At 49.6% G+C, this 17,994-nt stretch overlaps 1 protein-coding gene and 4 non-coding genes across 5 annotated transcripts; 4 read left to right on the forward strand and 1 right to left on the reverse strand.

Annotated features, from left to right (window-relative positions):
- The first annotated feature begins 5,960 nt into the window (after positions 1 to 5,960).
- TRNAW-CCA lies at positions 5,961 to 6,032 on the forward strand. Its single transcript has one exon. It is a non-coding gene; the product is annotated as a tRNA-Trp (tRNA).
- Positions 6,033 to 6,415: 383 nt separating this feature from the next.
- TRNAS-GCU lies at positions 6,416 to 6,497 on the forward strand. Its single transcript has one exon. It is a non-coding gene; the product is annotated as a tRNA-Ser (tRNA).
- Positions 6,498 to 6,751: 254 nt separating this feature from the next.
- TRNAT-AGU lies at positions 6,752 to 6,825 on the forward strand. The gene has a single exon. It is a non-coding gene; the product is annotated as a tRNA-Thr (tRNA).
- Positions 6,826 to 7,170: 345 nt separating this feature from the next.
- TRNAI-AAU lies at positions 7,171 to 7,244 on the forward strand. Its single transcript has one exon. It is a non-coding gene; the product is annotated as a tRNA-Ile (tRNA).
- A 662-nt stretch (positions 7,245 to 7,906) lies between these two features.
- BORCS6 (BLOC-1 related complex subunit 6) lies at positions 7,907 to 9,740 on the reverse strand. The gene has a single exon (XM_041769815.1). It carries the CDS (start codon positions 9,665 to 9,667, stop codon positions 8,612 to 8,614), a length of 1,056 nt encoding a protein of 351 aa, XP_041625749.1. The 5' UTR covers positions 9,668 to 9,740; the 3' UTR covers positions 7,907 to 8,611.
- Between the last annotated feature and the right edge of the window lie 8,254 nt (positions 9,741 to 17,994).

Here is a 17,994-nt window from a genome sequence, read left to right on the forward strand (position 1 = left end):
AGAAAAAGAAACCCAAAGACCTTCTCTTTTATTGCGAAGGACATTAGTGGAACACTTGGCAAATTGGGAATAAGGTCTCTAGTTTAGGCTGCAGTATTATCAGTGTTAATTTCCAGATTTTTTATAATTCCACCTTTAGGGAAGAGAATGTATTTTCTTGCTAGAAAATACACTCCTGAAATAGAAGTGAAGGACCATTATGTCTGCAATTTACTCTCAAATGGTTTAGAAAAATACATGTGTGTCTGTAGAGATAGAAAGAGAGGCAATAATAAAATGAACATTGAACATTGCCCTGAAGGCACATGGGAATTCTCTTTATTATGTGTTTATATTTATATCTATTTTTATAAGTAAGCCCTCTACCCATCTGGGGCTTGAACTCACGACCCCAGATAAACAGTCACATCCTTTAGGGACTGAGCCAGCCAGGTGCCCCTCTATATTATTTTTGCATTTTTTCAGTAATTCAAGTTATTTAAAATAAAAGGTTTTAAATGACAACCCTTTATGTTTTCCTTCTGGGTCTTCTGTAGTAGTATCATTAAGGCATTAAGTTGCTTTATAAAAAGAAGGAATGTTTTCTAGGACTGATGGTCCCTACATGTTGAACTCCTATATACTGAAACTATGCAGTGACATTTTCACATTAAACCACCTCTTTAAGATTAAGCCAATACAGCCTCAATCTCATAACAGAGACTATGTGGTCACCAAAACTCGTAAACTAAAAAACAATCTTTTAGACTTTTCAGAGGAATTATTTGTATAAAGGGTAAGATTCAGCCAAGTCTCTTATTTTTTTACTCCTAAAATTTTGGATGGTAATGAAATATTCCCTGCACGGGTTTCTGAGCTCTCAGGTGTGTAGGGGAGGTTCTCTCTTTAATTGTCAAACTGTTTTAAAGTCCTGAAAATATTTTCAAACCTCCCCCACCTCAGGAGGGGAGAGACAGGCAAAAGTACAGTGGACCCAACTGCTTCTCACCCTTGAGGTGACCTTCACCAGCATGAGACCCTCAATACAGTGATAATGTTGACGTCCTAAGTCCAATGAGGGGGGCTCCATGTGCTCTCCACCATGGGAAATACAGAAGTCAGCAGAGGGAACACGGAAATATTCTGAGCACACATATAAGATGCAAGGACTGAAGGTTGCCTCCGTCTGCCTATAACTCACGTGATTTTTTTCCTAGGAATGGGAAGCCCAGGTCTTCAGAACAAGCTCCCCCCAGTGACAGTTTATCAAATCTGACTATTCACAAAGAAAGCACTGTCATCCAGTGAAAGGGAGCAAAACCCAGGACCTGTTTTTTGCAAAATTTTCCAAGGTCCCGGAACAAAAAGAATGAAGAGGAGTCAGCCGTGTGGAGATGCTGCGGGAAAAGAACTTTCCAGGCAGAGGCAGAGCAAGTGCAAAGGTTCTTAGGTTGGAAGGTGGCCAGTGTGTGTTCATTGACCAGAAAGGAAGCTAGCATATCTGAAGTCTAGTAACCAAAGGGGAAGAAGAGATCAGGGTAGAGTGGGGTGGGGTGGGGTGAGCAGACAAGGTGCATGGCTTTGCTGCCATGGGAACAGACCGCGTAGGTCTGTATTCTAGAAGATGCAACGCGGAGAAACGATTTTGAGATGTTAAGTAGCAGGCTTGTGAAGAAGCCAACAGACAGAATGAGGGTGGACCAGGGTGGAATAAGGAAAGTGGGGCAAAGTGTAAGGAATCAAGAGATCATTAAAAGATAGGAAGGTCTAAACACCGAGCTCTGAGTAGGTGGGAAAAAGGAAGGGGTCAAGGTTGACAGTGAGTTAGATTTTGGGCTCCCGCAATGGAAAGTTTGGGGCATTCTGTTTATAATAGGCTTCCTGCCCCGGGAACCTACTAGATAGTAAGAACTCGGTAGTCACATTTCACATTATGAATTAATAAACAGTGAGCAGGCGTTTAGGTCTATCCCCTTGCTCCTCATGACCTTCGTTCACAGAAGCGTGCTCCGCAGAGGTCACACAAAAGTGAGTGTTAGAGCCACCCCGTGGCCGTCGGAGGTACTGCTGGTGACCGGGTGTCCTTCCCTAAGCGGGAGAGGGGTGAGGTGAGGGGCGGGGTCCCCTGGCCCCAGGGTCGAAACCCACACCTCCTAACATTTGATTTGGTCAGAAAAGAGCTTAGGGGAAAAAAAATATTTTCATCATGGAAAAATTCAAATAGATGTAAAAATAAAGAAAATCGGAGGATGAACCCCTTCGAAGCCTGCCATTCTGCTCCGAAGGTTGCCACTACGCGGCCACCCTTGTTTCAGCAAGACTCTCCTGGCTCCCTCCCAGGCCCACCAGGTTTTTGCAGAGCAAATCCCAGACGTGACCAAAGAGCTCAGGTTGCCCAATACCCATCATATGTACATATGTCCATACGTTGCACTTGGTTGATGTGTCTCTTAAATCCTTTTTTCTCTTTCTTTTTCTTTCTTTCCTTCTTTCTTTCTTTCTTTCTTTCTTTCTTTCTTTCTTTCTTTCTTTCTTTCTTTCTTTCTTTCTTTCTTTCTTTCTTTCTTTCTTTCTTTCTTTCTTCTTTCCTTTCTCATCTTAGATTGTTCCTTCTTCCTTCCTTGCAATTTCTCTGATCAAAACACAGGGCCCTTTATAGGCAGTGCTCTGGTCTTGCCATTTGACCCGTTCCTCCTCCTTCTTGTAAACTGGTTGTTAGATCTAGTAGTGGTTGAGGAGTCTCACATTCGATTTCCTGGTAAATAGACACCTTGGGAGTTGGCCTGTCCTTCCTATTCCATTACATCAGAAGGCTAATCCTGGCTGCTTGCCTCTCTCTCTTTTTCTGGTGTTAAATCTGAGCGCTGGATTCAGGCGTAGTCAGACTGAGGCTGGCATTATAAAGTTCCCGTCAGCTTTTTACCTACTGCTTTCATTGACCACCACTGCCTCGCTGCATTATTTCATGAGGAGTTGCAAAACAGGGATGTCTTAATTCCATCCTTCCTCTCTGTGCTTGTCACCTGTTATTCTTCTATAGGTAAGAATGTGCCTTCATCAACTCATTGTTTACCTTGAGACATAGGTCATGCAGGAAAAGCTGGATAAATGTGTGATTTCTTTTCCCCCATTACTTACCAGTTTTCAGAATAATAAGTTGATTCCCTACCTTCCTCCACAAGGGACCAATTCATTATTCTTAAGATCATTGTGAACTGGTAGATTTAACATCTTTTGGGGGTTTGGGGAGACAGCAACTACTCAGCTTCAACTTCAGACAGTTTTGAGGAAGGAGATAGAAGTCCAGCATTACCAGATTCCTGAGAGTTTTGTTGTTGTTGTTGTTGTTTTGTTTTAAGAGAGGCCAGAAATCCAGATTGTTACTCCAATTATAAATGTTAGTAGCCAACTTAATGGTGGAAAAAAAATGAAAAGGAAGAAAAATAACCTCGATGACAGCATACAGCATACGACAGCCTCAAGCCACCAGCTTTCAGCCTCTGGATCAGCTCTGTCCAACAGAACTTTCTATGATGACGGAAAATTTTCACAGTGTTTTCTGTCCACTGTGGTAGCCAGCTAACTCCATGTGGCTATCAAACCCTTGAAATGTGGCTAGCAGAACTACAGAACTGAGTTCTTAAATTTCAACTTAGTTTGAAAAGCCCCATATCAAATAGCCACCCTAGCAGGTACCATATTGGGCAGTGCAGCCCAACAGAATAATCTATTGGTTTCTAAAAACTTGGAAACTGGGGCAGGATAAATGGAGTCTTAAACCTCCAAGTGAGTACTCTGGATAGTGACTCCTGGACTGATGATACCTCACCCCTCCTACAGAACCTTTCTCAGCCTAGAGATCAAGTCCACATTCCCTGATACTCCATTCACTGACCCAACTTCCCTTTGTGGCGAAAATTTCCACCTCTTCCTATGCTCTCCAGCTACTCAGACATGACTCCTTCCTCTGTAAAGGAGGCTTTTGTCCACTCTAGGGCTTTCGCTAAAGCCATTCCTTCTTAATTTCACAAATGCTTATCGACTACACATTATACTCCCAGAATTATATGGGGTGCTGGGAATACGTGTTTCCTTCTCCTAAGTAACTTGCAGTGTGGCGGGGGAGACAATTAAAAGTAGTGTTCTCAGTGTCACCCTGGAGGAGACACATCGCTAGCCTCCTCCCCCAGAGGTGGGGAGAAGTCCGGAGGAGGAAGCTTCTGAATTGAGTCTTGAGGGGTATGTAAGGGTCATCCAGGTAAAGGAGAGTCAGAGACAGTGGCAAAGAGACAAGGAGGAAGGCTAAAGTGAGTTTAAGGAACTCTAAATGAGTCACCACGGTTGCTAACTGGGAGGGGAGGAGGCAGTGGCCGAAGAATCAGGCAAGGGCCAGATATTAATAACAACCATAATAACTGATTGTGGCCAGTCAGGTTCTGAACACTTTATCTCAGTAAATAAACTACTAGTGACCCATTAAGGTTTTTACCATTTTCCATATGGGGACATTGAAACGCAGGGAGATTCCATAACCAACCCAAATCCCACGACTAGTAAGTAGCAAAGCCTATATGTGAATACTGACAACCTGCTTCCAGGGGCTCACTTAAGAAGTGTGTAGCCCTGGGGACCCCGCCAATAAGTTAGGACCTAATCTCCAAGGGAATGGGGCACTGATTTTCAGCCACAGTGCGATGGGATCAAGTTTGCATTTTATTTTATTTTTTTTATTTTTATTTTTTCAAGTTTGCATTTTAAAAAGATGATCCTTTTTGGCTATTCCGGAGGCAGAGCCATCAGAGAGGAGTCTATTAGAATAATCCAGCAAGAGAAGGTGAGGGGGTGGCAGTGGGGATGGGGAATTAGGGCTAGCAGGAGAATTATGAAGGAACATGGAATTGACGGGAATTTGGTGACTGGAAATGGGGAGGGCGGGAGAGGGAAGTCAAGATAAGACTCCCAGCCTTGGCTTAGCCACTGGCTGACGGTCCAGGAGTGGGAAGGAAGGATGACAGGGTCAAGTGAAGATGTCCAGCAGGTGCTGGAGGTCTAAATCCAGAGGTAGGACCTGAAGACTTTTAGGAGCACCACTGTATGGGATGTGCAGACATTTGACCTGGGAAGGAAGGGGTGAGACACAGCATGACCTCTTTCTCCAGGTTGGCCTCTTGCACTCCTCCTCTTCCTCAAGAGGCCATTGGGGGTCTCTTGCTAGCTTCTGGTTCCCCTCTCTCCAAGCCGCGGCTCCTTCTCACTTGGGGAACCCCAAAACATGCTGACGCCTGTGGTGATGGAAATCAGGACAGTGGTTAGCCTCTGGAAAGGGACAGGGCAGAACTTTCTGGGGGTGGAGGAAATGTCCTACGAATTGAATGGGTTGTGGGTGGCATTGGTTAAAACTCAATCAAAACACACCCTTCGGGTCTGTGTCTGTCACAGCACGTAAGTTGTTCCTCGGAGCTGTAACGAGCGAGCGACAAAGTGACCGAGGCTGGGTCTCTGCCCTGGACTTAGAAATCAGAGTCTCCGAGCCGGGGGCTGATGCGGAGCCGGTGCGGGGCTGGTGCGGGGCTGGTGCGGGGCTGGTGCGGGGCTGGTGCGGGGCTGGTACAAGCCGATGCGGGGCCGATGGGGGCTGGAGGCCCCGCGGACCCCGGGAACGCGCAGCTGCAGGAGCTCCTCTCTCGCCCCGCAGGTGCCCGGGGCTCCGGCCGCGCTCCCACACGCTCCGCGGGAGCCGTGTGCTCTGGGGGCTCCCCCGGCCGTGTGCTCTGGGGGCCCCCGGTGACGGCTCCGGGCCAGCAGCTCGTGGGCAGGACGCCGGAGGGTGGGGGGTTTGCAGGGGCCCCGCGGGTCGGCGCACCCACCGTGCCGCCGGAGCTTAAGGAGCTCGGGAAGGCCCTTGGCTCTCCCCCGTCGCCGAGGACCCCGGCCGGCTGCCAAGTGGCCATGGGGAGACCTGTCCACCCCTCCGGCCGGCCGACCTCGTGGCGCAACGGTAGCGCGTCTGACTCCAGATCAGAAGGTTGCGTGTTCAAATCACGTCGGGGTCAGCTCTTTTTCGCGAGGGCTTGCGTCATTTTTATTTATTTCCCTCCCGGGCGCGTCACCGACGCTCGAGCGCCGGCGCCCAGTGGGAGCAGCACCTCGCAGGGGCGGGAAGGGGAGCGCGCCGGGGGCCGCATCTGGAGCCGCCCCGTCGGGCAGCCCCGAGGTCGGAGCCCGGTGCGCGCGGACGGGGGGCGGGTCTCCGGGTGCCCGGGGAGGAGAGGATGGAGCGCGCGGGCGAGAAGGTGACTCAGGGGGCGGCCGCCCTGCGGGGCGCGTCGGCCGGGCCGGGTTCCCGGGACGCGCGCCCTCCGCCACGTGGGCGGGCCCGGCGGGCGGGAGGACGAGTTCAGACCCCAGAGAGGAGAGCGGAAGGCGCAGCTCGGCGGACGAGGTGGCCGAGTGGTTAAGGCGATGGACTGCTAATCCATTGTGCTCTGCACGCGTGGGTTCGAATCCCATCCTCGTCGGCGTGCGGTTCCCGCGGCTGGGATTCCCGTTTTGTCATCGTCAAGCACGAATTTCTTCTGTAACCTCTTATCTACCCCGATTCGGTTTCCGCGTCACCCCTCTACACTGCAGTCGCCCCCGGCCGTGATTTTCTCCCCTTCCGCTCCTTTTTCGGGGACGGCCCGAGGTCAGCTACAAGGGGCATCTGGGCATCCATTCACCTGCGGTAGAGCCGACCTGGCCAAGGAAAGAAGAGGCCGAGCACCTTACGGTGGGCGCCGTGGCTTAGTTGGTTAAAGCGCCTGTCTAGTAAACAGGAGATCCTGGGTTCGAATCCCAGCGGTGCCTCCACGCTTTACTGCTTTTGCGGAGAGCCTTTGAGCATCCGCAGAACGAACCATCATTGTCTCTCCGGAGCCTCTACGGGATGCGCTTTCCATTTCTGGCCTTTGTGGTTGGGTCCCGGGACCCCGCGGTGCTGGTCGTCAGCCTCCGTATTTGCGCCCGATCTGCCGCCGAGCACCAGAGTGGCATCTGCGCTTCCTGTTCCTTCCCGAGACGCTCGGTGATTCCGCCTTCAAGTCGTTTATCATGTCTCTCGGAATGGCCCTGCCCATATTTGATTTTCTTTCTACATGACCGATGGGTAATATAAATTCTATATAGCTTCAGACTGAAATGCCAACACCAACTGGCCGGTTAGCTCAGTTGGTTAGAGCGTGGTGCTAATAACGCCAAGGTCGCGGGTTCGATCCCCGTACGGGCCAGGAGTGGTTCCCTTTTTAACTATGTACCATTTAATTTCTTGTTACTGGGGAAAGTCTGCAGAGCAATCTTTCCTAATCCCAGGACTTTTCACATCCCAAATAGAAAAGTGTAGAAACTCAGTCCAAAATGGTACTCTCTTGAGTGGAGAGGAGGGAGGTTTAATAAAACTGGAGTTCCTTCTGTGATCTCTATAATGGTCCCAGCTATGGCTTGGGGCTCCTGGAACTTACCATGTGAACTGTGGACAGAAAGCTTGGAGAGGTTGGAACCAATAGGACACTGATTGGGGGAATGTGGGAAACGGGGTCAGGAATGGAGCAACCAGCGTTTCCAGTTCTTCCTGGGCCAAGATGTCCAGTTCAGCCAGCCCCTGCATGTCCCCTCCAAGATCTCAGAAGTCAGCCCCTTCCCTTTCGGTACCGGGACACCTTGCTTGTGTTTCTGCTTTTACTGGATCTCTGAGACCCTATCTGTGTCTCTCATGTGTTCCCCCCTCCAGCCTCCCGCCCCATGTCAGTGCTGCCTGAGAACAGGAACCGTACACTTGCGGGGGATGCCTGGAACCCCCTTCCGCCCTGCTCCCAGCATCTGCCAAGAGAGCTCCATGAAAAAGACCCACCCTCATTCAGCTCACCAATCCCTGGAACCCCACACAGACACATTTCAGCCTTAGCAGCAGCACTTTAATTCCACAAAAACTCAGAAAGCCAAAACTGATTAGAACACTCCACAACAGGTGGGCTTCAAAACCAGCAACAAGTCTGCCTGAACCCTGAGAGCAGTGAGACCCTTCCCACCTCACCCCCTGTGCCATCGATGCACTCCTTCCAGCTTGACCCGGTTCCGACTGGGGAAGGGGGATCGTCCAGGGCCAGAGGGCAGAAGCAGGGGGTTATCCATCTGAAGGTGTGCATCCTTCTCCGCATGGTGTGTGGCCAAGGGGCACTCAAGCTCCCACAGCCCCTGGCACCTGAGATATGGCCACTGGAGTCAGGGTGGCCACAGTGGGGGCTAGGGCCTCTTCTCCTTTCTTGACCACACATGGCAGGCATGTCCCCAAGCTGAGACCTAAAGCCCTGGGTTCCAGGGACGGCGCTCTAGCTGGAGAAGAGAGTTGAGAACAGGGTTGCTACAGATGGCCAACTTAATAGAAGCAGAGCATCATTCCCTCCTACCCGGAGAGGCTTTAGAACTTCCCCATATACACCTGAATAAGGCCCAGCGAGTGGTGGCAGGCCTGCTAAATGCATCCGCAAGAGCCTCCAAAACACAGGCCTCCCCTCTGCGGGCAGTTCCCACCAGGGCTCCTTAAAGAGGCCTCAGGATCCTGCCGGCCCGGCTTGGCCAGCCTCTCCTGCCCTCCAGGTCACTTGCACAGGGCCTCCAACACCTCCAGGGTGCGTCGGATATCCCGGACTTGGCGCGCCAGCCCCTGCACGGGCTGCAAAGCCCGCTCCAGCTCTTCGCAGCGCGCCAGCAGGGTGTACATGCCCTTGATGCTCATGTCCACCGCTTCGCCTAGGGAGTCCACGGCATCGCGGTAGGTCTGGATGCAGCCCACGCTTAGCGCCGTCAGCTCCTGCACCGCGCCGCCCAGCCCGCGCAGCAGACGGTCCACCCTGCCGCCCAGCTCCCGACTCAGCCGCTCCAGGTCCCGCAGCACGTCGGGGTCGATGGGGGGGATGGCCGGGGCGGGCGCGGGCGCCGCACAGGGCAGCGCTGGGGCGGGGGGCGGCGGTTGCGGGGTGCCGCTCAGACGAATCTTGAGTTGCAGGTTGTTGGCCACGAAGTGGGTGAGGTCGCCATGGCGGCTCACGGTGCCCTCGAGCTCCAGGGGGCTGGAGATGGTGGCGCGGCGGCCGCTGCCCGCGCCGGGCTCCGCACCCCCCGCGGACCCCGCGCCTCCGCCGCCGCCACCGCCGCACGCCCCGCTCAGCCCGTCCAGGCTGCGGCTGTCCTGAAGGCGGCTGGAGAACGAGCGACCAGCCCTGCCGGCCGCCGCCGCCTCCTCCTCCTCCTCGTCTCCCTCCCGCGGCTCAGCCTCCATCCCGCCGCCTCCCGCGCTCCCTCGACGGCAGCCCCTCTCGGACGCAGGCTCGGCCTCCGGCGGCTCGGGGTCCTCGCAAGCCTCCCCGGCGCGGCTCCCTGGTGCGGACGGCGTCCCTCTGCGGCCGGACTCGTCGTGGTCCCGAGCCTCCCGCTCGGCCCGGTGGACGGCGCCGCGGCTCGGCGTCTTCGGGGACGCCGCGGGGTGGCGGCGCGCGCCCCCAACGTTCTCGGCCTCTCCCTGCGCGGACGGCGGGAGGCCTGAGGGCGGCTCCGAGGGCGCTCGGCCCGGCCCGCCGCCCCATAGCGCGGCTTGCTGTTCCCCAGGAGCCGGAAGGTCCGCCTCGGGCCCAGGCCGCCCCCGGGACGACTCCATGCCGCAGCTGGGGGCAGGCACCTAGGAACTGATTCGCCCCGGCTCGCGCGGCGTCGGCGGCGCCTTTAAGGGGCGTTGGTCGAGGCGCGCGATTGGCAGCCGGCTGACAATGGTCAGGACAGGAAGAACACGCTGATTGGTCGTGGCGACCAGGAAGTCCCGGAAGAAGGGCTGTTATTGAGCAGCCGAACCCACGTGAGGACCGGCGGGGCGGGGCGAAGGAGGGGACAGCCGCCGCCTTCGCTCCGCCCTTTCGGGAGGAGGCGGGGCAAGTCTTAAAGAGGAAGTCCCTGAAATACACGAGTCCTCCTTCCGGGGGCGGGGCTCAAACTCTGCATCCACAGCTGTCACGCCCACAGTTGTTGCTTAGCAAACACACCCCGCGGGCACCAGAGATGCGGCTCCTAGAGAGTTGGTGGGGATGAAACGAGTCTCTCCTGGTTGGGCCGTGGGGATTGAAGCACACTCAGTCCATCAGGAGGGATGCAGCGGGGATCCTCAGCAGAGCTCGGATGGTTGGGTCCAGAGAGTCTCACGATGGACGACCAAGCAGGCTTAAAGGCTTCCCTGTGCTTTTGCAACTCTGTCCTCTGTCTCCGGCCCCCTGCAGGTGGGAGGGTCTCTCACCTTGGAGGATGATGGTGTGTGATTTTTGCCACGAGATAAAATATGCAATAAATGAATGGCTGTGCACGAGGAGCAGAGCCCTGGTGCCAGTCTGGGCCCATCTCTTCCTTCTTTTCCCTTGGCGGGTCTTGCTGGAGTCACACTATTGTTCCTCAGCCCCAGGAATTTACACTTGTTCTTGCTTTTTTTTTTTTTTTTTTTTTAAGGCTAAGTCTACCAGGGAAAATTTCAATTTCAGTTCCTTATTTCAAATATCACCTTTTCAGTGAGGCCTCCCCTGACAACCTGTGTAAAAATTGTAGCCAGCTTCCCCAGCAATTCCCCATGTCCCTTATTTTCCTTTGGTTCATAGCACTTACTGCCATGTAACGTACTACAGCTGTGCTTGCTTGCTCATGTAAGCTCCCTGAGGGTAAAGGGTTTTTGATTTTTGCTTTTGGTCTGTTTGGATCTGTATCCCCAGTGCTGAGAACGGAGCCTAGCATATCGTAGGCATTTCCTAAATATACAGTAAGTAAATGACGGAAAGCATTGACTTCCTCTTTGTGACCTGAATAGTTCAAGATGTGTTTCTGTCACTTGCACCCGGAGTCCTGACTAATAAACTATGAGGGCAGTGGGCTGCTCTAAGCTTCTCTCCTCCCCCTTGTCTTCCCTTTACTTCCCAGCAGGCAGAGGCTCTTTATTTAGCAAGTAATACAAAACAGGAGTCAAACCAACAACAACATTAAAACAAGGGTACTGGGGCTCCTGGGTGGCTTAGCGGTTGAGCATCTGCCTTTGGCTCAGGGCCTGATCCCAGGGTCCTGGGATCCAGTCCCATATCGGGCTCCCTATAGGGAGCCTGCTTCTCCTTCTGCCTGTGTCTCTGCCTCTGTCTCTCTGTATCATGAATAAATAAATAAAATATTTTAAAAAATAAAATAAAACAAGGGCAGTGTGTTGTGTCATGCAATAACAATCTCAAGGCAGAGTGTGTTCAGAGAAGCTTGGATCCAGTGCTCAAGGGCTGTCACGAAGGACCTGATTTCCTTCTTTGGGGGCAGCTGTATCCCAAGTGTGCTTCCTCAGGGTGGCAAAATGGCTATGTTTTTTCTCATCTTGGGGGGTTGTATTCAGTCTCCCTGAGCTGCTATAACAAAATACCATAAACTGGGTGTCTTAAACAACAGACATTTATGTCTCACACTTCTATTTCTAGAGTCTGGGAAGTTAATTTCTTTTTCCATCTTGTTGACCTAAACTGGATCACATGTGCAATCTGGTCACATTGGCCAGGGTAATGCCATGTCTGACGGGCTTAGAACTGAGTATCCAGCAGTAATTACTCCAGCAAGGTGACAAGACCCAACTTATCAGGCTAAAACAATTATGCTCTTCCTGGAGCTAGAGGTGGGTCAGTTCCCTCGACACCCAAGTAGCTGTAACATGGTGTGGAGCCTGGGGGGGGGGGGGTAGCTATGGAAGCAACCAGAGTGTGTCCTACATTAGGGGTCCTCCAAGTACGGCCCATGGGCCAGATCCGCTTTCTACTATTGTTATATGGCTTGAGAGCTGAAGATGTTTTTCACATGTTTAAATGGTTGAAAACTAGAGACGGCTGGGTGGCTCAGTGGTTGAGCGTCTGCCTTTGGCTCAGGGTATGATCCCAGAGTCCTAGGCTCGAGTCCCACATCAGGCTAACTGCAAGGACCCTGCTTCTCCCTCTGACTGTCTCTCTGTGTCTCTCATGAATAAATAAAATCTTTAAGAAAAATAAAATAAATGGTTGAAAAATAAAGGATATGAAAATTCATGTAATTATATGAAATTCACAATTCAGTGTCCATAAGTTTTACTGGAATACAGCCATGTTTGCTCATTTGTGAACTGTCTCTGGTTGCTTTTATGCTATAATGGCAAAGCTGAGTAGTTTCAACAGAAGCCAGATGGCCCGCAGAGACTTCATGATTTACCTCCTGGATTTTCCACAGATAGTTTGCAACCTCTTGCACCATGAGCAGCAGGGGAATTGGGAGCCCACCCCAGAAGGGGCTCATTTCTCCTGTTTGCCTATCAGTGTCGGTGGCCATGGGGTCACTGCTGGTGGCCTGATGGACTCATGTTTTCACTCATGAGCACACTCCGTTCATGAGGCCTTGGAATACTCTTTTTTAGGACTTTATAAAAGCTGATTTGGGTCAAAGAGGCCTGTACTACACAGTGCATGGAGATAGAGAAGGATAGGTTTTGTTGCAATTAGGGATAAATGTCTTTTCATATTTATTTACTTAGACACACATGTTTTTATTTTATTTTATTTTATTTTATTTTATTTTATTTTATTTTATTTTTTAGAAAGAGAGAATGAGCAGGGGGTTGAGAGGGGAGAGGCTGAGGGAGAGAGAGAGAAAAAGAGAGATAACCTCAAGCGGTTTCAATGCACAGCAAGGAGCCTGACTTGGGGCTCAGTCTCCCAACCCTGGGATCATGACTTGAGCCGAAATCAAGTTGCCGAAATCAAGAGCCACTCAGGTGCCCCTAGACAAATGTATTTTTAAAGGCCCATGTTTTCCCCACTACTCCATGAATACACTTATTTTTTTGGTTGCCAACCATGCCATGCCCGCATGTGGAAATTTGGTATATGAAGAAAGTGGGGCATTTGGGATCAATTTATATAAATAGTGCAAGTAAAAGAGACCAGTGATTTGAACCAAAACAAAAATGGAAAAAAAAAAAAAAAACAATGATTTCATCCCTTATGTTACAAAAAATAATTTTGATCACATTTTTAAAAAAAGATTTTATTTGTTCATGAGAGACACACACAGAGAGAGGCAGAGACAGAGGCAGAGGGAGAAGCAGGCTCCATGTAGGGAGCCCAACGTGGGACTCAATCCGGACCTGAGCCACCCGGGCCGCCCTTGATCACATTTTTATTTTTTTATGATAGTCACAGAGAGAGAGAGAGAGAGAGGCGCAGACACACAGGCAGAGGGAGAAGGAGGCTCCATGCACCGGGAGCCCGATGTAGGATTCGATCCCGGATCTCCAGGATGGCGACCTGGGCCAAAGACAGGCGCCAAGCCGCTGCGCCACCCAGGGATCCCTTGATCACATTTTTAAATGAAAAACAGACAATAATGAAAGGAAACAGAAGTACATGTTTGTTTTATTTTTTATAAGCTTTAAGGTGGGGAAGTCTTTATTTTTTTATTTTTTATTTTTTTATAATAAATTTATTTTTTATTGGTGTTCACTTTGCCAACATACAGAATAACACCCGGTGCTCATCCCCTCAAGTGCCCCCCTCAGTGCCCGTCACCCATTCACCCCCACCCCCCGGGGAAGTCTTTTTTAAAGTAAAACCAAAAATCAGATGCCACAGAGGAGACAGATGACAGACTTGACAATATAATACTGGAGAATACCAACACAGGAAAACCACTCCTCTATAAGCTATGTTAAATGACAAATTGCAGAGAGGGAGAAAAAAATATTGACCAAGGATGTGACAGACTGTTAATATTTCTTGACCTTACAAGTAAATTAGCCAGAAGACCTATATGGCAGGAAGGCTTCCGAGGACTCCAAGGTTGATAAATTCAGTAGCTCAACAAAATCACGGAGGCCCCTGGTTCTTTCCATCTTTATGCTCTATCAACCACTCTCATTCTGCCGATCTGTCTTTTTTTTTTTATTTTAAAATGAAGTCATGTAAAAAAAATGAAACCATGTGTATGTAGTTGCATTCATAAAGATAAGCACAGTAATCAGAAGCTATCCCACATTAACAGCAACTCCAAATACAAAGATGATGCTCTGACTTCTGTGTTTCTTCAAGCATCAAAACCACCAATCTTTTTTTTAAAGATTGATTGATTTGTTATTTTACACACACACAGAAAAAATGAGCACATGAGCAGGAAGAGGGGCAGTTAGGGAGGGAGAGAATCTCCAACAGATTCCTTGTGGATTATGGAGCACCACATGGGACTCCATCCCAGGACCCTGAGATCATGACCTGAGCCGAAATCAAGAGTTAGATGCTTGGGGGATCCCTGGGTGGTGCAGTGGCTTAGCGCCTGCCTTTGGCCCGGGGCGCAATCTTGGAGACCCGGGATCAAATCCCACGTCGGGCTCCTGGTGCATGGAGCCTGCTTCTCCCTTCTGCCTATGTCTCTGCCTCTCTCTCTCTCTGTGACTATCATAAAAAAAAAAAAGAGTTGGATGCTTAACTAGCTGAGGCACCCCAAATCACCAATCTTTTTGTCCTTCTCTTGTACATTATTCTCTATCCACACTCTCTACATCTGCATCCATCTGATTAGATCCCTGGATTTTATTCCATTTTACCATGTGACATTCTCCACAGATATATACCATTGGCTGCTGCTTTGGGGGTGGAACATCTTTCAGAGTGTCCACTGATAGTCCCAACTGGCCAGTTCCCCACCCAGGTAGCCTGGAGAAAATTTCTCACCCTGCGCTTTGAGACAGTTTGCTACCCATCTTCCTGACCTCAGCTGTCCCCATGGGCACAGAAGGACTGCCGCACATCTAGCCATCTCAGGAACCAGCTTCATGTGGCATTAGAAATCAGTAGATTAGTCAGTGAGATCAATACCACCCCCATTATGTCCAAGTCACATCACAAGGAGACAGTGTGTGACACTAGCTCGGCTCTTCCCACTATTAGACTCGTTCATTCCCATGATCAGTTGAGGAGCACAATATATAAATTCAGTAAGAGGGGCACCTGGGGGGCAGCCCGGATGGCTCAGCAGTTTAGCGCCGCCTTCAGCCCAGGGCCTGATCCTGGAGACCTGGGATTGAGTCCCACATCGGGCTCCCCACAGGGAGCCTGCTTCTCCCTCTGCCGGTGTCTCTGCCTCTCTCTGTGTGTCTCGAATGAATGAATGAATGAATGAATGAATGAATGAATGAATAAATAAATTCAGTAAGAAAGAATCTTGCCAAAGACCAGACCAAAAAAGGTTTATAAGGCTGCAAAACTCAGTAGGTAGGTATAGGGTCCCTGGGAGAACATGAATTTCTCCAGGGGGCTTCTCCACCCTCTGTCTTTTCAATCTATTCCAAATTTAGAAAGCTACTTCTTTGGAATTACAGATCATGTGTGGGAATTTGTCTCCTGGTTGGGAATTCCATTTTCCGTTCCTTTGGAAAACCTGAAAACTCTTTAGGTCCTGTCTTCCGTCTTTCAGCCATTGTTCTCAGCATGGTTTTTTGTTTTCTTTTTTTTAATTGATTTATGACAGTCACACAGAGAGAGAGAGAGAGAGAGAGAGAGGGCAGAGACACAGACAGAAGGAGAAGCAGGCTCCATGCACCGGGAGCCTGACGCGGGATTCGATCCCGGGCCTCCAGGATCACACCCTGGGCCAAAGGCAGGCGCCAAACTGCTGCGCCACCCAGGGATCCCCAGTCAGCATGGTTTTAATTTGTGTTCCCTAATAACTAATGAGGTTGAATATCCTTTCACATGCTTATTTGCCATCTGTATATGTTCTTCGGGGAGTGTGTCTCCACTTTTCTATTATTTTCTGTTTCACGTATCTTGTAAACTACTTAAAACCCTTTCTAGAATAAGACTATATGTTTATACTTATTTATAAATATTCATTTATAATAGCATATTTATAAACATAAATACATATTTTTTTATCTTTTGACCCTCTTCACCAATTTCTCCCACCCCCTACTCCCTGTCCCTGTCTGTTCTTTGTATCTCTGGGCTTTTGGGTTTTCTTGTTGATTTGTTGTTTGCTTCCTTGTTTTTAGGTTCCAGATATGGTATTTGCCTTTCTCTGCCTGACTTAACTTAGCACAATGCCCTCCAGGTCCATCCATGTTGTTGCAAAAGGCAAGATTTCATTCTTTTTAATGGCCAGATAATACTCCACTGTGTGTGTGTGTGTATGTGTGTATGTGTGTGTGTGTGTGTGTGTATCATATCTTCTTTATTTGTTCATCCATTGATAGACACTCGATTGCTTTCACATTTTGGCTGTTGTAAATAATGCTGCAATGAACACAGGGATGCATGTATATTTTCAAGTTAGTATTTTGTTTTCTTTGGAATCACTGGATTCTATGGTAGTTTTATCTTTACATTTTGGGGGACTCTCCATACTACTTTTCACACTGGCTACACAAATTTACATTCCTACCAACAGTACACCAGTACTTCTTTTTCTCCACATCCTCACCAACAGTTTGTATTTCTTGTCTCTCTCTCTCTCTCTTTTAGATTTTATTTTCAAATAAACTGTACAAGGGGCTTCAACCTACAACCCCAAGATCAAAAGTTGTATCCTCCACCCACTGAGCCAGCCAGGTGCCCTTACTTCTTGTCTTTTTGATAACAGCCATTTTAACAGGTGTGAGGTGATCTCCTTGTGGTTTTTTTTTTTTTTTTTATTTATGATAGTCACACAGAGAGAGAGAGAGAGAGAGGCAGAGACACAGGCAGAGGGAGAAGCAGGCTCCATGCACCGGGAGCCCGACATGGGATTCGATCCCGGGTCTCCAGGATCGCGCCCTGGGCCAAAGGCAGGCGCCAAACCGCTGCACCACCCAGGGATCCCCTCTCCTTGTGGTTTTGATTTGCATTTCCCTGAAGATCAGTGCTGCTGCCGAGCATACTCTTCATGTACTTCTTGACCATTTGTGTGTGTGTGTGTGTTTAAGATTTTATTTATTTGACAGAGAGAGCGAGTGAGTGAGAGCACAAGCAGGGAGAGCAGCAGGCAGAGAGAGAAGTAGGCTCCCTGCTGAACAGGGAGCCCAATGTGGGGATCCATCTCAAGACTCCGGGATCATGACCTGAGCCAAAGGTAGACACTTAACTGACTGAGCCACCCAGGTGCCCCATTTGTATATCTTATTTGGAAAAATACTTGTTCAGATTTTCTGCCCACTTAAAATCATATACATATTTTTTTCTCCTGAGTTAAATATTTTGGATATCCTTATCAGATATCAAATATGACTTGCCAATATTTTCTCCCATTCAGTAAGTTGCCTTTTCATTTTGTGGATGTTTTCCTGTGCTTTCCTTCTAATGGAAGCTAGATTTTTAAATGCTATTTATAACACACACACGACTGCACTTGAAAACAGACTATGTTATAGGCAGGGTAGGATTGTTATTTCCATCTTACAGGCTCAAAAAGGTTAAACCACTTGGCCGACGTCACATGGCTATAGAACAGTGGAGGAAAGAGTAGGACTCAGGGGTGCTAGCCAGCAGCTAAAGCTTCTTCTTCCGCAGATCTGCCCGCTGCCTATCAGGCTACAATGAGGGGAGCCAACCACCACTCGCCAGTCTTGCCAGCATCTACACCACCCACAGAAATCTAGACAGGCATTGAAGAGCAAACTATTGGAGCACCTGAGTGGCTCAGTGGTTGAGTGTCTGCCTTTGGCTCAGGTCATGATCCTGGAGTCCTGTGATCCCAAGGTCCTAGGATAGAGTCTCGCAACCGGCTCCCCACAGGGAGCCTGCTTCTCCCTCTGCCTGTGTCTCTGCCTTTCTCTGTGTGTCTCTCATGAATAAATAAATAAAACCTTAAAAGAAAAGAAGAACAAAATATTGGCCAACCTACCAGGAGGATACAACTAGAGCCCCCACCCCCACCCCAGGAAGAAGAATGGTGGCTTTCCTGCCATCGTCCCATCAGTGGAAAGATAAGGTA

Source organism: Vulpes lagopus, chromosome 10 (assembly GCF_018345385.1).
Source record: "Vulpes lagopus strain Blue_001 chromosome 10, ASM1834538v1, whole genome shotgun sequence".
NCBI classification, from domain to species: domain Eukaryota; kingdom Metazoa; phylum Chordata; class Mammalia; order Carnivora; family Canidae; genus Vulpes; species Vulpes lagopus.